At 41.0% G+C, this 18,478-nt stretch overlaps 1 protein-coding gene across 19 annotated transcripts in view; it reads right to left on the bottom strand.

Annotated features, from left to right (window-relative positions):
* DST (dystonin) overlaps nt 1-18,478 on the bottom strand; it is a 497,218-nt gene that overhangs the window by 429,184 nt on the left and 49,556 nt on the right. For all 19 annotated transcript variants that reach the window (XM_016955718.3, XM_063812480.1, XM_016955699.4 and 16 more), the window contains exon 3: nt 12,480-12,680. In XM_016955718.3, coding sequence (XP_016811207.2) covers nt 12,480-12,680 — 201 coding nt within the window. The remainder of the gene's footprint in view (nt 1-12,479; nt 12,681-18,478) is intronic.

Genomic DNA, 18,478 nt, shown 5'->3' on the forward strand with positions numbered 1-18,478 from the left:
GGTTCAATATTCAGAAGTGGAATAGTTGGCTCATATGATAATGCTATTTTTTAATTTTTGAAGACCTACCATACTGTTTTCTATAGCAGTTGAACCACTTTACATTCCCACCAAGAGTGCACAAGGGTATATAAACTTAATTTTAACACCATATTAGCTTAGGTATCTGCTTTGGTTTGAATGTTGTATCCCACCCAAAATTCATGTGTTGAAATTTAATCCCCAATATGACAGTATTAAGACGAGGGGCTTTTTGGAAGTGATTATGTCATGGGGGCTCACCATCATGAATGGGTTAATGCCACTACAAAAAAGGCTTCAAAGAGCTCCCTTGCTCTCTCTTGCTGTCTTTGCCTTCTGCCTTCCACCAGGTGAGGATGCAGAAACAAGGTGTCATCGCTGAGGAACAACACCTCACCCAATACCAAACCTGCTGATGCCTTGGTCTTGAACTTTCTGGGTTCCAGAAGAGTGAGAAAATAAATTTCTATTATTTATAAATTACCCAGTCTCAGGTATTCTCTTATAGCAACACAGATGGACTAAGACAGTGTCTGATCCCCATCGATCTTAGTAATACTGAGCTGCATGTAGCAAGGGTCAATGTAGATTAGCCAGTGGTATTCCCCAGTATCAGAGTTGATTATCTACTTTACCAATTCATAATTGAATAGGGTATGTGGAGGAGCAGCATGGGCTTGATAGTATTAGACCAAAGTGGACTTGCCAATACACAGGTAGCCTAGGGTGGCCAACACAGATAATGCAGGCTGTGAGCAGACTCTCAAAGATGTAAAGCTACTCCCTGGGAATGAGTCACATTGGGATATTGAATAATTCCTCCAGTCAAATGGAATCTATATTCTTCTCCCTGGAAGTTCTCACCCAATTCTCTAAGCATTGTCAGAGATAAAGACTAAATAAACATAGGATAAACACAGGAGACAACAGACTGCAAGGATGAGAGAGGTCTGCTTCTAACTGACCTTATGAACTTAAGCCAATCACCTACTCACTGAGATTTAGTTTTGTCAAACTGGATCAATAATATATGCCATACCCAACACACAGGGTGTCTGTTCAGGAGATAATGAATATGAGCAGTCTTTGAAAGTATGAAGTGCTACTTAACTACAAAGTACTACTCCAAAGCTATAATTTTCCTGAAACAGCTAGGCATGGTGACTCACGCCTGTAATCCCAGCATTTTGGGAGGCCGAGGCGGGCAGATCACCTGAGGTTGGGAGTTCGAGACCACCCTGACCAACATGGAGAAACCCCATCTCTACTAAAAATACAAAATTAGCTGGGTGTGGTGGCACATGCCTGTAATCCCAGCTGCTCGGGAGGCTGAGGCAGGAGAATTGCTTGAACCCAGGAGGTGGAGTTTGCGGTGAGCCGGAGATCGTGCCATTGCACTCCAGCCTAGGCAATGAGAGTGAAACTCGGTCTCAAAAAAAAAAAAAAAAAAAAAAATTTCCTGAAACATTACTGTCATTTCTAGAACTGAATTCTCATCTCCCAAAGCACAAACTAAATTTTGTTCAATTTCCATAGATTGATTTTTTTGAAACACAATCATCATCTCAGAACTAAAATAAATAAATAAAGAGAGAGAGACAGAAAATATTGAGAGAAATCAGACCCTTATCACTCACTTGGAGGTGGTTTAGAAGAGTAAAACAAAAATGATGTTTGGAAAAATTAAGAATTAGACTTAAGAGAAAAGTTCAGAGAGATAGAACCATGAGCCTAGAAAAGAAACAATTTATTGATTTTCAAGTACAATTAACTTGCTGCTAATTAGCATTATTTAATGGTAGGAGATTGTATCACTAAAAGTACTGAAGCAGAGCTAGCATTACAAAAACTGTTAAGTCAGATGAGCTCTAAGATCCCCTCAAGCTTTAACATTCTTTGATTCACAAAGACTGAGAGTGACACGGTAGCAGGTGGCTATGCTTCATCCTCTCCACAGAGGATACCACAATAAGAAATGGTCTTAAATTGTAAGGCATGGGATTTAGGGCAAAGATCAAGGAGTTGTTTCAGGCAGAGATGGCTGTTAAATTCCAAACAGAATTCTGAGGTAAGCTATGGCTGTGTCCTTTAAAATAAAGGAAGCTATACCCATCTTACCAGAGCAATTTAAGGATTACTTTGGTTAGAGGTGAAATAATAAACTAGACCATCTTTGAAGGGGCTTTCTTTTCAGTCCTTTGATCCATAGTTGTCCATGAAAATTTTCAAAGTGTAAGTGACTATCTAAATGTTTTCTTTAAGTTTCCTTGGTTTGGAGATTAAAGAATTTAAGGTTTTTTTAATTTAAGACAACAGGTTGTCATCACATACAAGAAAGACATAGAAAGAATGGCAAGAGGTCTTGCTTCAGTCAAAATACTGACCTCAAAAAAGAATCATGAGTTATGAACACATGCTTATTTTTCTCCAAGCAGAACACATGAATCCCTTTACCAAGTTAATCTTGGTTTCATGAGTTGTTTATAGAGACTAAACTGTTCATTCAATACAGTCTACCTACCTTGCACATTCTTGTGCCCCTGTGCATTAATTATTCCGATACCTTACTGTAATTTATTATAGTAAGCCTATAATAAATGAAATCTTTTTTTTTTTTTTTTGAGATGGAGTCTCGCTCTGTTACCAGGCTGGAGTGCAGCAGTGCGATCTCGGCTCACTGCAACCTCTGCCTCCCGGGTTCAAGCGATTCTCCTGCCTCAGCCTCCCAAGTAGCTGAGACTACAGGCACGTGCCACCATGCCCAGCTAAGTTTTGTATTTTTAGTAGAGACGGGTTTCACCATGTTGGCTGGGATGGTCTCAATCTCTTGACCTCGTGATCCGCCCGCCTCAGCCTCCCAATGTGCTGGGATTACAGACGTGAACCACCACACCTGGCCATAAATGAAATCTTTTATAAAATTCTATTAATTATGAACCTAAAAAGGGAAGTACAGCAATATGTAGCAAAGACTCAGTACATTGAATGGGTGTCATTCAAAAAAATTCTTTTCAGATAATTAGCAAAAGAAATTTGACTTTATTAATCAATTCATTCTCCAGAATTCCAAAGGGGAAAAGGAAACAAATGTTTCCTCTAAGAGCTTTGGATTTGCTAGTTAATTAGCCAAAGTAAGGTATGAGTTGTACAGTTATGCCTTCCACAAAAGGGGAAATGTCCTAAGGTTATGCACATAGAGCTGCCTGGTCCTACATATTTGAAAAGGAAAGGGAAAAGGAAGACCATTTTAATAATCTAAGCAGGAAAGGAACACAGAAACACCCTGCTATATTTTCAAGAGATCAAGGATATATGCTTAAGTCTTTCCTACACTCCAAAAAGTTCCCAACTACAAATATGACAAAATCTGGTTAATATTAATTATTACAAATTAAAGCTATATAATGTTCCAAAATATACTGCAGCCTTACAAAAACCTAAGCTGTAATCAGAAAAACAGAAAATTTCCCCAAGACTGAAAAACAGAAACCCACAACAGAAGGAAAAGAAGGGTGAGGTCAAGGAAGTGGTGGTTTAGTTGGGGAGAGTTCAGGGAAGGGAAAATCTAATGAGTACATCTGGGACTTCACTTCCTGCTATTTTCTCTAGTCTCTACCTGAGTGGCCTTTTCTTGGCCTAAAATGAATAGCCTTAAATCAAAGTCAAGAGCTACCTAGACCCATGTCTGCTTAAGGCATTTATATTTCTGAGTGAAGAGTTGGAAGTTATAAGCGATCCTCAGTCCTCTTCCCAAACTCTCATCACTGGCAGACTCCAAGGCTGAGACCTCAAGTGTCTTCTCTTCTCTATCAAATTCATTTTCGGAGTCATCCCACCCAGTCTTATAGATTTAATAACATCTACGTACAAATAATTCTCACATCTTCCATGAAATCCAGACACAAGAATATCTAATAGTTATTTCAAACTTCACATATCCAAATCAGAAATTTTTCTTTCCAATCCTCAATCCAAACCTGCTTCTTCCTTTGTGCTTACCATTTCAGAAAAGAGGATCACCCAATCACCTGTGTTAGGCCCATATGTCCTCCAACTCCTCAGTCAAAACTGTCAGGTTCAAAAATCCCATTGCTTGATGGTGGTGGGAGCCCAAAAGTAAGAAAACAGGTGCTCAGAGGCTAAGATTTTGCCAGGAGGGAGAACAAGCTGCAGCTTTGGCAATAACCTGGGAACACTTGCAATTTTTAATTATACTTTTTCAGCTCAGTGAGAAAGTCTCAGAGATTCTAAGTCACCAGGAAATGCAGGCAATGCTGTTGCAGTGTGCAAAAAACTGGAATCAGTGAAATGTAACAGGAGTAGAGTCAGTATGTTTGATTATTTCCTGATGCTCTAAAACTGTTATTTCCCCATACCCACCCCCAATCTCAAACACATAAATACTTTTTGGGTCTGAAAGTTGTACATTAACAGGTTCATGTGAGTAGGCAGTAGGGCAAAATTACTCTTGCTTACTTCTTGCTACCTCCTAGGTGCCCTGCCACAGAAAGAGGGGGCCAATTTTGCCAATAAAATGATGGCAAAAATGATGTTTGAGGTTTACCTATGGTTTTCAATACCATTTTAAAGATAGGTTTTAACTGATGTAATAGTTTAAAAACACAAAGATTTCATCCATATCTACCATCTATGCAGTTAGAAAAATGAGACTCAAAGTAATTAAAATACTTCAGGAAGGCTGATGAGGATAAATGTCTAGCACTAGAATTGTAATCATGGGGAGTTCTCCATTCCTTACTCAAAAACGGCTCAAGCCAAGAGTGCCTAGGTTTAAATGTTAACTCCATGATCTACCAGCTGTATGACCTTGACACATTTCCTCCCTGGAAAGTGAGCACCGACTCCAGAGAATCGCTGAGAAGATAAAATGAGAGAAAAAGAGAGAAGAGTGCAGAGAACAATGCCCATGTATTGTCAATGAGGTAAACATGCAGTAATGCAAGAGTTCTTATGATGATGATGATGATGATGTTTAAAAATCCTGGGATTCAGAAACAAAACAAAATGCTTTGTAATGTGAAAATATTAAGGAATAAATGGAGATCTGGATCTAATTATCTTTTCTGTTTCAAGATGGTAAAAAAAATTCCTAAGCATCCTAGTGACATATCTTAATATACAGTATAAATCCAAATACATATGTACTGAGAGGAAATCAGGATAAATTTTTAGTTTATTCACTTTTAGAAACATCTAAAACAAGGAGTAAAATAAAAAATCTAGATATTATTAAGTTCTTATTAGTGATCCCCATTACAAATTCTTATAGGTATATTTGCATATAGCTTACAAATCCAGAATAAGTAAATAGGTTAAAACAGCTAAGGATGCTAAAGTATTTGCATTTCACATAACACTTCAAGAGGATGGTCTGACTGAAAGTAGCTAAAACTGCACAGTCACGCTTTCTGACTCATCTCCTTTGCAGTTACTTCTGTTTTCAGTCTTTCTCACTCATGGGCCTATTTCTTATTTAGATTGCCACTAGAAATGCCTTGAGTGCTTCATATAAAGTCATTCAAGTAATCCTGAATCACCATAACTGATTTATTTTTACTCCATCTCCAAGCTATAATCAGAGTTGCTTTCATGGCAACACGTCATAACACTGATTTTCTCCAAATGTGTACGTTTAGAAAAGACACAGGCTTTAGACGCATGTTGAATAGGGTGGCTCTAGCAGGCACTACTGGCTGCACCTAACCAAATCCAGAAGAGGACACAAAGCCTCAGTTCAAGCTCATATATGGCATTAACAGCAGGGAAATGTCGGCAGAGGCCATAAGGTTCTAGAAGCCTGCACAGGAATTGTGTGAGACAAGGAGCCAACAGCCTTCTCACTACCAACTCTGACAACGTCCAGTCTCTCAGACAACCGACAGGAGATGCAGTAAGACACCCTGAAGAACTCTCCCAGCTGGATGTGGTGGCTCATGCCTATAATCCCAGCACTTTGGGAGGCCAAGGTGTTCTCTTGAGCCCAGGAGTTCAAGACCAACCAGGACAACACAGACAGACTCCACCTCTACAAAAAAAAGTTAAAATTAGCCAGGCATGAGGCGTGGTAGCGGGCACCTGTAGTCCCAGCTACCCAGAAGGCTGAGGCAGGAGAATGGCGTGAACCGGGAGGTGGAGCTTGCAGTGAGCCGAGATTGAGCCTGGGCGACAGAGTGAGACTCCGTCTCAAAAAAAAAAAAAAAAAAAAATTAGCCAGGCATGCTGGCACCTGCCTATAGTCTAAGCTACTCAGGAGGCTGAGATGGGAAGGTTGAGCCCAAGAGGTTGAGGCTGCAGTGAGCCGTGATTGCGCGACTGCACTCCAGCCTGGGTGACAGAGCAAAACCCTGTCTCAAAAAAAAAGAAAACTCCTCGGTGGAGCTTGCAGTGAGCTGAGATCGCACCACTGCACTCCAGCCTGGGCAAGAGAGCAAGACTCCGTCTCAAAAAAAAACACTCCTCAGAATGGTTTTTTGCCCAAGCAACTGAGTAATCTCCACTGCTATTTGCTGCCCTCTAATCTCCCTCTCTTCCAACAGATCCTTCAGGAGAGAGGGTGAGGCCATCCTCAGATTCCCCACCAGCAGTCATCAGCAGATGTCAGCAGAACACCATGAGTTAGGCCCAAATTCAGGCCCTAAACACCTCACTGCTAGGCTGCCACAGCTACCTAACTGTCCTGCTCTCCTGATGTACCCTGCACATGTTTAATCCTCCTAAAATCATGCTATGATCACACTACTCACCTATTACAGTGTCTTCAGAAGCACAGAAAAGAAAGCTTAAACCAGTGGTTGTCTGAAATGTATGTTGGCCCCTAACTATTTTTTCCAGCTTTATCTTGTATTTCTCTCATATAAATCCCCACATCCAGTCAGTTCTCAGCACTTTTGCTTACTCCACTTCCCGGACCCAGCATCTGCTACCCAGCCAATTCCTATCCTTTTTTTTTTTTTTTTTCAGACAGTGTCTTGCTCTGTCACTCAGGCTGGAGTACAGCAGCATGATCATGGCTTACTGCAGCCTGGAACTCCGGGCTCAAGTGATTCTCCCACCTCAGCCTCTCAAGTAGCTGGGACTACAGGCGTGCACCACCATGACTGGCTAATTTGTTTTTAATTTTTAGTAGAGATAGGGTCTCCCTATGTTGCCCAGGCTGGTTTCAAACTCTTGAGCTCAAGTGATCCTCCCACCTCAGCCTCCCAAAGTACTGGGATTACAGGTGTGAGCCGCCACGCCCAGCACTACCCATATTTTAAAGCCCAACTCAATCCCAACTTTTCCATAAAGTAATTATGCCTTAACCAACCTATTTAGGGGTGGGGGTCCCCTCTTTGTTCTCTGAATTCCTATAATGCTTACTAATTGTACCAGTCATCATTAGCTATCTTTCATACATCATTCACTCACTTAGTCAATAGTATTCACTCAGATGCCAAATGCCAAACGCCAGATGCCAGGAGATATTCTAGAACCCTTGATATGGGCCTCAAAGAATTCATGGTCTAGGGGAGGAGGAATAAAAGGAAGAAACTACTATTTATTGTTTATTCTATGCAGGTCTTTCCATATGTCAGCTCAGTTCATCCTCATGACTCTATATGGTAGCTATTGTTATCACTTTATTTATTTTTTATTTTTCCAGAAGTTATTGAGGTACAGGTGGTATTTGGTTACATGAGTAAGTTCTTTAGTGGTGATTTGTGAGATTTTGGTGCACCCATCACCCAAGCAGTATACATTGTACCATACTGTTGGCTTTTATCCCTCGCCCTCCTCATACTCTTCCTCCCAAGTCCCCACAGTCCATTTTATCATTCTTACGACTTTGAGTCCTCATAGCTTAGCTCCCACATGTCAGTGAGAACATATGATGTTTAGTTTTCCATTCCTGAGTTACTTCACTTAGAATAATAGTCTCCAATCTCATCCAGGTCACTGCAAATTCTGTTAATTCATTCCTTTTTATGGCTGAGTAGTATTCCATCGTATAGACACACCACAGTTTCTTTATCCACTCGTTGATTGATGGGCATTTGGGTTGGTCCCACAATTTTGGAATTGTGAATTGTACTGCTATAAACACACGTGTACAAGTATATTTTTCGTATAATGACTTCTTTTCTTCTGGGTAGATACCCAGTAGTGGGATTGCTGGATCAAATGGTAGTCCTACTTTTAGTTCTTTAAGGAATCTCCACACTGTTTTCCATAGTGGCTGATATGGTTTGGCTGTGTCCCCACCCAAATCTCAACTTGAATTGTATCTCCCAGAATTCCCACGTGTTGTGGGATGGACCCAGTGGGAGGTAATTCAATCATGGGGGTCGGTCTTCCTCATGCTATTCTCATGATAGTGAATAAGTCTCATGAGATCTGATGGGTTTATCAGGGGTTTCTGCTTTTGCTTCTTCCTTATTTTCTCTTGCCACCACCATGTTAAGAAGTGCCTTTCACCTCCCACGATTCTGAGGCCTCCCCAGCCATATGGAACTGTAAGTCCAATTAAACCTCTTTTTCTTCCCAGTCTCAGGTATGTCTTTATCAGCAGCATGAAAACAAACTAATACAGTGGCTGTACTAGTTTACATTCCCACCAGCAGTGTAGAAGTGTTCCCTGATCACCACATCCACGCCAACATCAACCGTTTTTTGATATTTTCATTATGGCCATTCTTGCAGGAGTGAGGTGGTATCGCCTTGCGGTTTTGATTTGCATTTGCCTGATCATTAGTGAAGTTGAGCATTTTCTCCTATGTCTGTTGGCCATTTGTATATCATTGTCTTTTGAGAACTGTCTATTCATGTCCTTAGCCCACTTTCTGATGGGACTGTTTGTTTTTTTTCTTGCTGATTTGTTTGAGTTCATTGTAGATTCTGGATATTAGTCCTTTGTCAGATGTATAGATTGTGCAGATTTTCTCCCACTTTGTGGGCTGTCTCTTTACTCTGATGACTGTTCCTTTTGCCATGCAAAAGCTCTTTAGTTTAATTAAGCCCCAACTATTTATCTTTGTTTTTACTGCATTTGCTTTTGGGTTCTCAGTCATGAAATATTTGCCTAAGCCAATGTCTAGAAGGGTTTTTCCAATGTTATCTTCTATAATTTTTATAGTTTCAGGTCTTAGGTTTAAGTCCTTAATCTATCTTGAGTTGATTTTTGTATAAGGTGAGAGATGAGGATCGGTTTCATTCTCCTACATGTGGCTAGCCCAAACTTTTCTATTTGTTGAGAAGGGTGTCCTTTCCCTTATTATCACTTTATAATAAGGAAACTGATTCTCAGAGAATTGAAACATCTTGGCAAAGAATACTAAGTGGTTTTTTTTTGGGGGGGGGGTTGTTTTTATTTATTTATTTATTTATTTTTGAGACGTAGTCTCGCTCTATTGCCAAGGCTGGAGTGCAATGGCACGATCTTGGCTCCCTGCAACCTCCACCTCCTGGTTCAAGCGATTATCCTGCTTCCACCTCCCGAGTAGCTGGGATTACAGGCGTGTGCCACCACACCTGGCTAATTTTTGTACTTTTAGTAGAGAAGGGGTTTTGCCATGTTGGCTAGGCTGGTCTCAAACTCCTGGCCTCAAGTGTTTTGCCCACCTTGGTATCCCAAGGTGCTGGGATTACAGGAGTGAGCCACCATGCTCGGCCACCAGGTAGGTATGTTTTTATTCTCTGCTGTCACTGTAACCCTCTCAGATTGTCTGTCCATCTCTTCCTTGCTCAGTCCCTGGGAGACTGATGGCTGTGATCTGCATCACCCAAGTTCCTTTGCCCTCCAGCTTCTAGGTAGGTTGGGTCAACAGGAGATACCACTGAGAGCACGAGCTAAGAGAGCAGTATATTTATTCGCCCTGCTCCCTCCTGACTCACTAGGTTCTGGCAGTAGCTGCAACCCTCAGGCAACATCCTTGTGGAAGGGCTCTTCCATGGCTCCAGCTCTTCCTACCAGGATCAATTAAGACCACTGCCCTCTGCTGCCCCTTAGACCAGGAGTTGAAGGTAAGTAGGCTCCACCTATAGGCTGATGAAGCACCTTAGCCCTGCCCACATTTCTGTAAATAGTGCCTTCATTAAACTCTCTTCAGTTAAATCCTCTTAGTGTGCTGTTTCCTGCAGATACACAGAGCAGGATTTGAACCCACGTGAGTCTTACTGCAGAGACCTCCTTTTTTGCTGGGGTAGCTGCTATGTTGGAGGTTTATACCTAGTGCTGAGAATCAAAACTAAGGGCACCTCACTCTGATAGGAAGGATCAGAAAAGACTTCACCTGACCTATCCGAGCATGAGTCAGTCTCAAAAGATGAACTGAAGTTTACCAGGCAAACAAAGAATAAGGAAAAACATTCGAGGGCAAAGTAGACAGCAGGTTCAAAGTCACAGAGGCATAAAGACTATGTCTTATTAACCAAGGCAGTTATGTAGAGGGCTTGTGAGAGAATAATGATGGTTGAGAGTTTCTAAACTTTAATGATAGTCACTTACTTCTCAATCCTGATCCACATGGGGAGATTAGAAGAAGCAAAGAATTAGCTAGACTCCTGGCAAGAGAAACAATTCACCTATTCCCTACCTTCAACTGATGCCTATTACACAAAATAAGTTCAAATATTTAGCATAATGTACAAGCCCTTTCTATCTAATCTGGCCTCTACCCAACCCACCAGTCTCATGTGCCAGCACCACCTCAAGCTGTTCACTGAGAATGCCATACCCTCCCACATCTCTGTGCTTTTATATATGTTTTTCTCATGCAGAAGATACCTACTTCTACTTTGTACTTGGTAAATTCCTCCTTATCTCTCAGGACTCATCTCAGGTGTCTGCTTATCTGTAAATATTTCTGGAGATCCAAGATGATTCCATAATGCCTTGTGTATAACTCTAGAACAGTACTTTCAAAGCACAGAACATGCATTATAATTGCTTGTTTTCACGTCTGTTGATTGACTCGACTGTGATTTCCTAGTGACCAGGTACTACAGGAAAGTAACAGATGGTAGAGGTACATGCTTGGGTTCTGGAGGCAGGCCACCTAGATCCAAATCCTAAACTCTACCCCAAACAACTAGGTAACCTGAGGCAAGTTATGTATCCTCTCTGGGGCTCAGTTTCATTATCCATAAAATGGGAATCATAACATCTACCTCATAGAACTGTTAAATAAGTGACATAAAATATTGCCTGTTACACACTTAGCCCTCAGTAACTGTTAGTTAACACATATCTGTGTGTCCCTTATTTTCTATATAAAATGCATGTTTGTTGAATGAGTAAATTTTCCTACCATTTCATATTTCTCTGCATAGATACCAAATTCTACTTAGCCTTTGTTTTATTGAATCATGAAAAATAAACCCTCATTTCTAAATATGTACTTTTTTTTCAATTGGTTATGATAAACAGATCCTTTTCTGTAAAGGAATTTAACTTCTTTCCATTGTTGTTGGCCTGGTTACTGAGTCAGACATTCTCTTGGCCTTCGCACAGTCTCCACATGTGCCTGCCACACAGTTACCCCCACAGAAGGGCAGTTCTGTTTCAATAATTTACAAAGACATTTTCAAGCCAAATCTTGATGGCTCCCCTATGTTGGCACAAGAAACAACAACAGGCTCCCCACAGCATAGAGATGAGCCATACAGACACTTTTTTCTAATGCCAAAGCAAATAAAATTATTGCAGTCATAAAATTACAAGTTTTAAAATGGCATTTTCTAAGCCCCAGCCTTGGTAAAAAGCCCATGAGCCAGAACCAAGGAAAGAAAAATCAGAGCACACAGAACAACGTGCTCAGGATGTGAGAAGGGGATGAAGACCAGCTCCTAGTTGAGCCCTGAGTTTCTGAAGAAAGGTGGCATTGTGGCCAACAGGGCACCAGGTTAGAAAAAGACAATGGTGCTGCCTTATAACAATACAAAGGCCACACCTGAGAAGGCCAGGACACTTAGAGTTACCCTAGGCTGGGTGTGGAGGGACGCACAGGCCTCACTGGCTCAAGAGCCTCCAGGAGGAGTTCAGCCACTGCTACTGCCCAAGACTCCAGCCCCACCTTCCTCCACTGCTTCTCCTATCCTGACACTGGTTTTGTTGTCATCCTCTTCATCAGTTCTCTCATTACCACACCTAGATTTGTTGACTCTATGTCCCCATCCTCATTCTAGAACCCTAACTTCAGCAGGGCTGGGAGTTCACCAGCTTTCATATCAGCTGCCTGACAGTGACTAACTCTTGCTTTTTTGTCAACTATCTATCCATCCTAGAACATTCTATGAAACCCTATTCCTTGCTGGAACTCATGTGAGTATGCTGCCACTTGTTGGGAATAACAACAACCTAATTATTCAAAGTTAATCTGATAATGTTTTTAAACTAAAAGAACAACCACATGATTTGACAGTGAATTTAATATTTTTATAAAAGACAGTTCTCTACTTACAGGCCTCCTGATTGAAGCACCTTGAACAGAGTGATAAAATTCTGGCTGGACTCGGCTGCTCTTCTTGATTCTTCGTTTCCTCACTGAAGTTTCTTGCTCACTCTGATGGTGAACTTCCACCACGGGCTTCACTTCTTCCAGACGGGCAGCTGCGGCCGCTGCAACTCGTCTTCTAAGATGCCGAGGGCTTGCTCTGAATCCCTGTGGCAGAAAACACAACCAAGCAAATCCAGATTTGTATTGAGTTAGTCTGGAAGTTCTCCATGGCTAGTTATACAAAGAGCTCCAAAAGTCACTATATTCAGTGAGATCACGTGCACCCCCAAAGTGAGCATGGAGGAGGCTTAACATGCAAGTAAGTTTTCCCCACAAGTGTTCTTTAAAGCACCCCAGTATTTCAGGGCCCAGAGTTATTCTACATTAAGAAATGTTCTTAATTGAGTAAAGCCAGTCCAAAAAAAAAAAAGGAGGGAAAAAAAGCAGGTGGGCACACTGCTTGACTGAAGCATCAGGGAGACTGTGAGTGAAGAAGGGTGTTTCCACTTTGGCCTGAAGTAGAGTGTAGGGAGCGGGACAGGATATCATTCCAGGGTAAAGTGCCACTTTACATTCCTGAGAGAGACTCTTTCTGAGGAAGGAAAGAGCAGGAATGCAAAGCATCACTGCAAAACACCACAAAGTGAGGGTTCCAAACTCAAATGGAAGCAATGAGGTGGCACAAAGGGTATGGGTTTGGGCGTCAGATGGGCCCGGGTCCAAATGCTGACTTCTTAATTACAGCTACACAATGTATTAAATATTTCTGAGTCCAACTGTTCTAACCTACAAAATGTATAACATTCCACTCACAGGGCTTTTAAGTTTTAAATAACATAAATATAAGTAAAATTCCAGCTGGGCACAATGGCTCACGCCTGTAATCCCAGCACTTTGGGAGGCCAAGGCGGGTGGATCACCTGAGGTCAGGAGTTGGAGACCAGCCTGGCCAACATGGTGAAACCCTGTCTCTACTAAAAATCAAAAATTAGCTGGTCATGGTGGTGGGCGCCAGTAATCCCAGCTACTTGGGAGGCTGAGGCAGGAGAACTGCTTGAACCTGGGAGGCAGAGGTTGCAGTGAGCCAAGATCATGCCACTGCACTCCAGCCCAGGTGACAGAGTGAGACTCCATCTAAAAAATAAAATACCTACAACTATCTGATCTTTGACAAACCTGAGAAAAACAAGCAATGGGGAAAGGATTCCCTATTTAATAAATGGTGCTGGGAAAACTGGCTAGCCATATGGAGAAAGCTGAAACTGGATCCCTTCCTTACACCTTATACAAAAATCAATTCAAGATGGATTAAAGATTTAAACGTTAGACCTAAAACCATAAAAACCCTAGAAGAAAACCTAGGCATTACCATTCAGGACATAGGCGTGGGCAAGGACTTCATGTCCAAAACACCAAAAGCAATGGCAACAAAAGCCAAAATTGACAAATGGGATCTAATTAAACTAAAGAGCTTCTGCACAGCAAAAGAAACTACCATCAGAGTGAATAGGCAACCTACAACATGGGAGAAAATTTTCGCAACCTACTCATCTGACAAAGGGCTAATATCCAGAATCTACAGTGAACTCAAACAAATTTACAAGAAAAAAACAAACAACCCCATCAAAAAGTGGGCGAAGGACATGAACAGGCACTTCTCAAAAGAAGACATTTATGCAGCCAAAAAACACATGAAAAAATGCTCATCATCACTGGCCATCAGAGAAATGCAAATCAAAACCACTATGAGATATCATCTCACACCAGTTAGAATGGCAATCATTAAAAAGTCAGGAAACAACAGGTGCTGGAGAGGATGTGGAGAAATAGGAACACTTTTACACTGTTGGTGGGACTGTAAACTAGTTCAACCATTGTGGAAGTCAGTGTGGCGATTCCTCAGGGATCTAGAACTAGAAATACCATTTGACCCAGCCATCCCATTACTGGGTATATACCCAAATGACTATAAATCATGCTGCTATAAAGACACATGCACACGTATGTTTATTGCGGCATTATTCACAATAGCAAAGACTTGGAACCAACCCAAATGTCCAACAATGATAGACTGGATTAAGAAAATGTGGCACATATACACCATGGAATACTATGCAGCCATAAAAAATGATGAGTTCATATCCTTTGTAGGGACATGGATGAAATTGGAAACCATCATTCTCAGTAAACTATCGCAAGAACAAAAAACCAAACACCGCATATTCTCACTCATAGGTGGGAATTGAACAATGAGATCACATGGACACAGGAAGGGGAATATCATACTCTGGGGACTGTGGTGGGGAGGGGGGAGGGGGGAGGGATAGCATTGGGAGATATACCTAATGCTAGATGACGAGTTAGTGGGTGCAGCGCACCAGCATGGCACATGTATACATATGTAACTAACCTGCACAATGTGCACATGTACCCTAAAACTTAAAGTATAATAAAAAATAAAATAAAATAAAAAAAAATAAAAAATAAAAAATAAAATAAGATAAAAAATATATATGTGTGTGTGTGTATCTGTGTGTGTGTGTGTCTGTGTGTGTATATATATATATATACATGTAAAATTCTAAGCATGGTATCTGACACATAGGAAGTGCTTAATAAAATTGTCATTTTCCTCTTCTTTTAGAGCAAGATGAGTATAAGGACAACTCAGACAATGGAAACATGTCAGCTAAGTCATATTATGCAGCTGAGAACATGCAATTTTGGAAAATATCAATAATTACATAAAATAGTCTTGGTCCTCGTGGCTTACAATTTACTGGAGAGCAGAAGGAGAAATCTAACATAGAGTTCATAAACACATGGGAATGTGTAATGAAGGGTTAAAGTGGTTAAAGTAGTAGACTCTCAGCGCTAGCAGATCTCAGAGAAGGAAATCAGTGAATGAAGCTGAGTATAGTTACATTTGGCTTAGTTGAGTGGGTGGCATCTGAAGAATGAATTGAATTTATATTGAAGACAAAGGAAACAACATAAGAAATGAATGAATAATACACAGATGATAGACAGATGGGTGGAGTATTTACAACAATAAGAAACGTTATTTGATAACGTGCTGGTATGAGGGTACAAGCTAAATATGGTGGGAAACTAGTGAGAGATAAACACTAAATGATCCAAGAAGGGCTTCTTTCAGTTTGTGTGTCTTCTGAATTTTTGAAGATGTATAAAAGGCTTAAAGTCTGCAGTAAATGAATAAAAAATGAGGAGTAAGAATTTCAGAGGGATAAGCAGTATGAGAAAAGGCGTAATAATGATTCTGTGGGATTCTGAAAGATAAATGTGTACAGTGGGATTCTCACTGAGGGAGCCGGAAGATGGGCTACTGTCCAATTATGGAGAGCCTGTACACCAGGCTGAAGGATATGAAGAAGGAGAGAATTTTTTAAAAAGGAGGGGATTAACCCCAGAGTCAAAAGTAGCAATGAGGTCAACAGAAATCGGTAAGGAGAAAATGCAAATGGATTTGGCAAAACCGAGGTCATTGTTTGGGCTCTCCTAATCCATCCGCAAATACATTAGTCTTGTTCCCATCCCGCCCCTGCGTGCAAGCTCAGCTGGTCCTCTTCAACCGAAAATAGTCCCAGAACATCCCCACCACTCCCACGTAACTCAGGAGGTACTACAGCAGCTGCTGGAGAAGAGGATTAAGGAGAAGAGGGAACTGGGCCAAATGCTGAACCAAATTCTAGGGCAGTTTAGACCACACACAACAAAACCAACAACCATACAGGCTGCTTTTTATGCAGCTTCCTGGACATTCCCCATCCACCCACCCGCCCCCTCCACCCTCTACACACACACATTCATTCTCTCTCTCTCTCTCTGTCTTTCCTTCTGAATCTCATTTTTTAACAAGCTTCTCTGATAATTTTTCTACACTTTGAAGACTAAGAATCTCTAGGAACCAGAGTTTAGTTTGACCACTAGATGGCATTATCTCTCATAGCCCCTGCATTCTAATTCAGAAATTTGGTGTTCTGGTAGAATGAACAAAATATTTGATGATATAGTAGCTTCTGTAATAGTGGAGTAAGTTCAGTACATTTCTTTGGTAAGAATGTAGATTTTCTTATGAGTAATAAGCAACCAGATTTTGCTTAACTGGTATTATTACCAATAGTCCTCAGTGGACTACAAATTCTAGAAACACTTAGGGAGAAAAACTGCATAAAACTTCGCTAAAGTAACCAAATGACAGAGATTAAAACATGCTGGCACAGCCATTCTGCAAAACAATAACTCAGTGAATTCACATCCCTGTATCTACCCTAGAGAAATTCTACCAAGAGTGCCCAGGAAGATATTCAATGCAGAATTATTTATGATATAAAAAAATTTTTTTGAGACAGAATCTTGCTCTGTCACCCAGGCTGGAGTGCAGTGGCGTGATCTCAGCTCACTGCAACCTCTGCCTGCTGGGTTCAAGCGATTCTCCTGCCTCAGCCTCCTGAGTAGCTGGGATTACAGGTGTGCACCACCATGCCCGGCTAATTTTTGTATTTTTAGTACAGATGGGGTTTCACCATGTTGGCCAGGCTGGTCTCAAACTCCTGACCTCATGATCTGCCCAGCTCAGCTTCCCAAAGTGCTGGGATTACAGGTGTAAGCCATCGCATGCGGCCAAAAATTCTAAACCACTTAAATCAGTCTTTCCTAAACTTCAGGCATCTTCATTCCACCTTAACATTTTTTCTCCAGATCTGAGCACTGCCTCAGTTATTTCTGTTATACCCAAATTTACTTGTACTATTTTAAAATAACTATTTATAAGTGCTGTGGTATACTACACAGACTCTGCAGCCACTATCTGGGTTCTAATACTGCCTTTGTCACTTCCTAGTTGTATGATCTCGAATAGTTACTTAATTATTTCCTCACCTATAAAATAAGGATTAAAATAGTAATTCATAGGGTTGCTGAAAATAATAAAGTAATGGAGGTAAAGTACTTCAAAGAGTACCTAGCACGTAGTAGTACAGAAACATCCACTATAATTACTATGGATATTACTTGTGTGAATAAAATATAGTCTTGAACACAATAGTGTATTATTCATACTATCTAAAAAAGAAATCAGGTGGAAATAGGAAAATGAGTCACATTGCTAGTGTGTCTTGAAGACAGACACATGTGAGGTACCGATCATTAGGAGAGAGTTCTTTGTTACTCTCCAGTGAGTCAAACTACCTGGGTTCAAATATAATACCAGCTCTATTACTTACTAGGTGTGTGGTCTTGGCTAAATTACTTCTCTGTGCCTTGCTTCTTCTTTAATTTGTCAAATGCATATAACAATACGTCTCTCTTGTAGAGTAATGGGGTGTTTAAATGAGATAATCCACATTACGTACTCAGAACAGTACACAGCATAGAAAAAATACTTAATACATTATTATCATTATTATTACTGCTTCACTTCCTGGATCTGGCAGCAGCAATTTACACATCAGCAGCTCACAGCTATGATTACAAACACTATAAACAACGATGACCGTTCACCTTTATTTCCCTAAATAACTGTAAGGAATTACAGCTCCTTGATTTATGACACTTTCTTCTCCTAAGTAATATTTTTTAAAAAGCCATGTCTTTTAACAGAGGAAATTTTAGCTTGAAACAGTAGGTGGTGCTATAAGTTCTTCCAGGTGTTAATAAGAGTTACTCTTTTTCTTTTGAGACCGAGTCTAGCTCTGTCGCTAGGCTGGAGTGCAGTGGCGCAATATCGGCTCACTGCAACCGCCGCCTCCCGGGTTCAAGTGATTCTCCTGCCTCAGCCTCCTGAGTAGCTGGGATTACAAGCATGTGCCACCATGCCCAGCTAATTTTTGTATTTTTAGTAGAGATGGGGTTTCACCACATTGGCCAGTATGGTCTTGATCTCCTGACCTCATGATCTGCCCACCTCGGCCTCCCAAAGTCCTGGGATTACAGGCGTGAGC

The sequence above is a fragment of the Pan troglodytes genome, chromosome 5 (genome assembly GCF_028858775.2).
Source record: "Pan troglodytes isolate AG18354 chromosome 5, NHGRI_mPanTro3-v2.0_pri, whole genome shotgun sequence".
Taxonomy (NCBI): Eukaryota; Metazoa; Chordata; class Mammalia; order Primates; family Hominidae; genus Pan; species Pan troglodytes.